At 43.4% G+C, this 6,000-nt stretch overlaps 1 protein-coding gene across 1 annotated transcript in view; it reads right to left on the reverse strand.

The window, feature by feature from the left end:
• The window catches only part of LOC308129087 (histone deacetylase 7-like), a 41,690-nt gene extending 36,137 nt beyond the window's left edge, over positions 1-5,553 (reverse strand). The window contains exon 1 of the mRNA XM_080494860.1: positions 5,473-5,553. Within this exon, the coding sequence (XP_080350986.1) occupies positions 5,473-5,491 (19 nt within the window). The 5' untranslated portion in view covers positions 5,492-5,553. The remainder of the gene's footprint in view (positions 1-5,472) is intronic.
• Positions 5,554-6,000: the final 447 nt, after the last annotated feature.

Raw genomic sequence — 6,000 nt, forward strand, 5'->3', positions numbered from 1 at the left:
GAATAGTCTGCAAATGGTGAGTCACGTGATAACATAAAGAGTTACAAAGTCAATAAATGGAGAAAAAAAAGTTATTTCAACAATCAGAATGATTGTATGACGACGGGGAGCTGTGCAAAAATATTTGGTATATGAAGATTACAATATATAGCCTCTAATCATCGTTTCTGAACTCCTAATTTACTGGAAACTTTCCAGTTTCATTCAGGAGAGATCAGAAATGTGGTGAATAAGTTTAGGACATGCTAATAAATTTCCGGAGGATTGTCGACTAATGTCACTAAATAGGACAACAGTTCCCTATTTCATCTCCTATGACCAAACAAGCAAACTGAACCAAAGTCGACAAATGATTAAGAGAGTGTCGCTTGTTTCCTAGTGTCTCCACTTGTAACCTAAAGTCTTATTGTGCAATTGCATTAACACCTGTTGATATTGGCAAAAAAAAAGAAAGAAAGGAAAAGTCATGTAATGACAATGTTTGAGCCTGGTGGGGCATTCCTGGTCCCCAGAGACAGACCAGAGTGGTTCCAACATGTAGTCATGAGAAAAAAAAAGTGGACAGCAATCAACAACATCAGCTGTCTAATTCCAACAACAGTGTGTCTTTTCCCCCTGCTCTCTTGGCAGGATATAACAGCCCGTCCTGGAGTCACGGGGTCGACGGTGGCCCGAATAATCAGAGAAACGCTCAAGCAAATTGAATTTCATAACATTCCAGTTTGAGGAGCACATGCTTCACCCAGTGTGCAGATAAAAAGACTGCCTGGAAGTGTTTGCTCCCCAAAAAAATCATATTGTTTTAAAATCAACTAAATTAAAAAAAAGACACTGGTTCTGTAATAGGACTTCCTCAATCATAATTTGAATATAAGGAAACCATACATGAATTTATTCAAAATGAAAGTAGAATAACTAACCTGATGAACATTTGTATTTATTGGCCTTGCACAACCTCTGTATGCATTTCTGCTAACCTTTCATCATCTGAACGGATTGATATGATTAGATTACTGCTGCTGTCAAAAGGGAGTGCCACTGCGATCACCGTGTCAGTGTTTGGATCTGAGCGTCAGCATGTCAGCCTTCGTGTTTTTGCCCATAATTACATGGATACCTGAGAGAGATAAGCAGAGTCATTAAACAGTGTTCGTTGAAAGCATCCCCACCTTGAAATGAACAAAATGCTCTGGACAGGTCATCCTGTCACGAGACTCTCACAGTGATTCAACTTTCTACCAAACTGCTGGACTTAAAAAAAAAAAGAAGCTGAATGGCATACTGACGAAGAGGAGAATTGACACATGTGGCACACAGGGGCAAGACTCGAAGGTGCAGGTTTGTGGCCTGTGGGGCTTTCTTCCCTTCCAGTCACAGGAAGCCGGTAGGAATGAGAGGAATGCGGTCAGGCAATACAGTGATGAAGGGAGCAGCAGTTGCAGGGCAGATTGCCAGAAAGAATAAAAAAAAAAAAAGAAAAGAAAAGAAAGAAGCCAAGGAAAAGATACGGTGGGAAATAAAGTGATTACATGCATCGAGAGGTATTCGGCTGTGAACAATAAATATGCACAAACAGGCCAAAGCAATATCTCTGATCAGATGTAAACACCAACAAACAACGTCTTCTGTTTGCACGGGGAGTCATTTTTCCTTCTGATATCAACGATTTGATGTGGATAATGAAGATGGTTTTGTTTTTAATCTTGAAGGTCAATCTATCCAGCACACACTCATATATACACATAACGAGCTCTGACATGAGAATATAGACAAAACAATGTCATGAGTGCAGAATAAACTTACAATCTGCTTGCGTTGCTTTTACAACTTTCTCTCAATCTTCTTTCAATGATAAGTTTACTAAGTTTGCCACGGGGACTCATGAGTCACCCCACAGCTGGAAAGAAGAGAAAGGCTCCACAATTATCATCCGGTAGCACCCTCCCCAACAAGTCACATATCAGTGAAATAGCGCAGCTTGTTTTTCCATTCATCCATCTTCTGTGCCACTTTATCCAACTCAGGGTAGTGGTGGTGGTGGTGGTGGAGGGGCTGGAGCTGATTAAAGCTGAGTGTGGGAGAAGGCAGGGTTCACCCTGGACAGGTCACCAGGCCATAACAGGTCAAACACTGAGAGACAGACACTCACATTCATTCTATAGGGGAGATTTAGAGTCACTTGTTAACCATAAATATACGTTTTGAGACTGGGGAGAAAATCCATGCCCTCTCAAGGAGAAGGTGCAAACGTCACACAAAAAGGACCAATGGGAAGTCAAACTGGGAACATTTTTGAAACTGGCAAGTGTTATATGTAGCATCAAGTCATATTTCGACTCAAGTAAATCTCCTTTCTTTGGGGGGGGGGGGGGGGGTAGTGTTATGTCTAACTTTCTAAGTTTTTTCAGAATGAAATATCTTATACTGTCTCAGTGCTGTATAGGATTACCAGCTTGACAATATCAAAGTAATATAAATCAAACTGGTTTGTGGCTATAAAAAAGAGCCATGAAATGAAATCAGAAAGTTTATTTCAAACGTAAATCTGTGAGAATGCAGCACATTAATGTTTTCTGTGAGTACCTTGTTATGTTAAAGAGAAAGCGTGTTGAAGTTGGTCCCACCGAGCCGGCAGCTGTACGCTAACATTGAATGGAGGAGGTGCTGGAGGCTGCTTCACAGCGGGGGGTAGCATCTAAAGCCTTTCCATCCCCAACAGCAAAGCAAAGCGAGACCACAGAGGGGAGCGACGACGCTCAGCGCTCGCCTCGTTTCTCTGGAAACAGACTGCGACGCTGGAAACCGCGTTGCTTTACGACGCCTTCGCACTCCCGCGTGAGCACGTGTGGAAAAACTTCAAAACACAAGGTTTAAGAACAGTTTGAACATGTGGCTGCTTATTTATTGTGCATGTCAAAGTGAACCGACCTGAGAGGGGCAACGTCACTGAAGCTGCCGTAAACTCAACATTTTCATCAAGGCTGTCCATTAGTAACTGGTAATATAAAAACACTCTACTATATATAAAACACTGCTCTTTATTTTGCTCGTATCTTAATGCAAACAAAACACATCTTATATGTTTTGGTCAAACAGCTACCAACCTTACCATTAGAGTGATGAGCCAATACACCATCTGAACCTCCCAAACTAATGACATGATTAAAGCAATAACATAGTTACAATCACTGACCGTGCACGTTCGGTACATGTGATGACCGTAACTTCTCGGTAAATGTTCTCTGCTGATTGTGTGCTGCTTCTTCCAGCTATTATTTCAAGAACCATCAGTACCTAGACTGCAGAGCATCTTCCTCCAACTACCCGATATTAATTCCGCCGAACTGAATGAGTTTATCAGTCCCCAGTCGCTTCACTACAATAACATGTAATATAGCAACACACACATTATGAAGACGGATCTACTTGAGAGACAATTACATGCAATGCTGGAGACACTGTTAATAATTAATAAATAATTAGTTGCAGTAATTAGTGTCTCTATTTCCATGACTGTCTGCCAGTGTAGCCATAACCAGGCGCTGGCTTTCTGTGGCGTTAGCCACTTGTCTCGTGTTCGCTGCTCGACGCCTCACAGCCCTCGCTTGGTTTCAATCCGCAGCCTCTCCTATCACAAAGAGTCCTCTTCACACTGAGATAATGAAAGCTGATCCATTTTGGATGGCGGCACTTCTCGCTGACAGTAAAGCCGACTGAAACACGCTGTCATTTAGCATCTTGAAAGAGGTGAAGGTCATTTTCTGAATTGAATAAAAAGAGGCTTTAGACCTTCAAAAAAAACATTTTCCTATAAAGAAATCATGACTAAACTTTAGCTTGAGGCTGGCAGGTTTGCCATGATGATAAAGTAATGTGAACATGAAGTTGTCCTGTCTGTGCCCTCAGATGCCTCATCGCTGTAGTCTGAGTCTGAAGAGGGAGAGTTATGTCCCTGAGGGACACTTTTAGCTGATCGTGGCCTCTTAACCTGCTGCCCCTCGACCTCTACCAGCCAAACAAATCGGGTGTCTGATGATTTATCACAATGACAGAGTTACACACTGCCACATTCATCAAGTCTTCCATACAGTTTGGATGCTTGGACAGAGTTCACATGTTGCCAAAGGACATTTCTCTCTTATAACACTGATACTGCTGCACGGCACAGTAATTCATTCTCCCCATTGACGCTAACCCCATTCCTGGTTAAATCTATCAACATGTTAGCAGAACACAATTTATCGCAGGATAAGTCTCGCTCAATCGTGTCGGTTTTGTCCTGGATTAAACCGGACAAAGTTATTTTTTTGATATCAAGCTCCTTGGAGTACAAGATTGCATTATTCATCTATGAGTCAAATCGAAACCAAACCATGAATGTCATCATTAAAACCCCATTATTTTTGGAGAGGACACAGGGCAATTAAAGAGTGATTTATGGTTCAACAAACCACCAGACTTGTCTCTAAAAATGGAGCCACATGGGAGGGTAAAAATAGTGCGAAACGTTAGTGTTTTGGGCAACAGAGCAAGCAAAGGCTGAGGCCAGCATTTCGTCGCAAGCAGCAAGATTTATGCGGAGCGCACAAAAACAAGGAAGAGGGGGTGAAAATCTAAATCTGCCACACAGTCGCCTCTGCAAACTTCTTTACCTACTTACTAATAATGCGGTTTTAACGACACGAGGCAGTGGGGATGTGATGTACGGTGCTGGTGGAGTTTTCTATTAAAAGATGCATCCGCGGGCAAAAAAATATATGCCCCCGTGAGCACGATGTGACATGTCAACACATCTCCAGTGTTTGCTCCTCACTTGCAGGGTCTTTGCTTGATAGAACAGGAAGGTCAGTGTTACTGCAACTCAATTAATTCTGACTGCCGAACAATCCTCTTCCTCCTCCCATCTCTGGATCACTCCGAGCTCACTGAGTTCATTGCGGCGAGGGACCGTAGTTTTGTGTCTCCTCATTCTTTGCACTCTGTCTCGTGGACAGAGGAGCTCCACAGGGTGGGTCTTTCTGTTTCCAATTTTCTCCCCTTTTCCCATCCTGGGAAACAACACTTCCAAACCCAAACAAATGAAACCAGAAAAATGGAGCACACCATAATATACTTCTGTTACTTACCACACCGTCCCTCTTGTAATTTCCATGTATCTACATGAATGTGAAGAATTTGCGAACAAGCTACCTGAGACCCTGTAATAACTGTTTCACCACAGAATAAAAACAAAACGGAGGATTTTGTTTAAGGAGCAACCCTGAACATGAACCGAAGCAAGAATTCGGTGGATCATCTTCAGTTTGAGCAAAACCCTTGTCTACATCCACAAAACAGCCAGAAGAAACCATCTCTGACCTGCCTGCCGGCCAGTCTGTAGTGACTATAGAAGACACATGGCTTTTAACCAGCTGGTACCCATTCGTTCAGACGCAGAAATACAAACTGAGACAATGTGCAAAGATATCTCACCAGTTTTGTGAGCTGACATTCAGCAAGAGGTTCATCCGTGCTCCAAGGGCGGTCCAGTGAGGCGCAGAGGCAGTGGTGGGACAGAGTGGGAGGCTCAGGGAGAAGAAGAAGAAGAAGATAGCTCCTGCTTTGACTTGACAGGGGAGTGGTGCTGCAGCGCTGGAGTCTCGCTGTGCTCTGACAAAGTGAGAGTCACAGTCTGACTGCATTACACAGCGAGCTCCCTCTGACTTTTCTGTCTTGAACTTCCTCCAGACTACATCTCTCTCTCTCTCTCTCTCTCTCTCTCTCTCTCTCTCTCTCTCTGCACACTTGATCACTCCCCCTAATTCTTTTGACAAAGAAGACACAGTTGCTCTGCCCTATCACCCCTCAACCACCCCCTCCCTGTAACTTTTTGCAGTTCTGCCCCCCTGCTCTGCCACTGGCTCCCAAGAGGGAGGGTGGAAGGAGACGGGAGCTGTGAAAAATCTGTGTGTGTGTGTGTGTGTGTGTGTGTGTGTGTGTGTGTGTGTGTGTGTGTGTGTG

This window comes from Blennius ocellaris (genome assembly GCF_963422515.1).
Source record: "Blennius ocellaris genome assembly, chromosome: 4".
NCBI classification, from domain to species: domain Eukaryota; kingdom Metazoa; phylum Chordata; class Actinopteri; order Blenniiformes; family Blenniidae; genus Blennius; species Blennius ocellaris.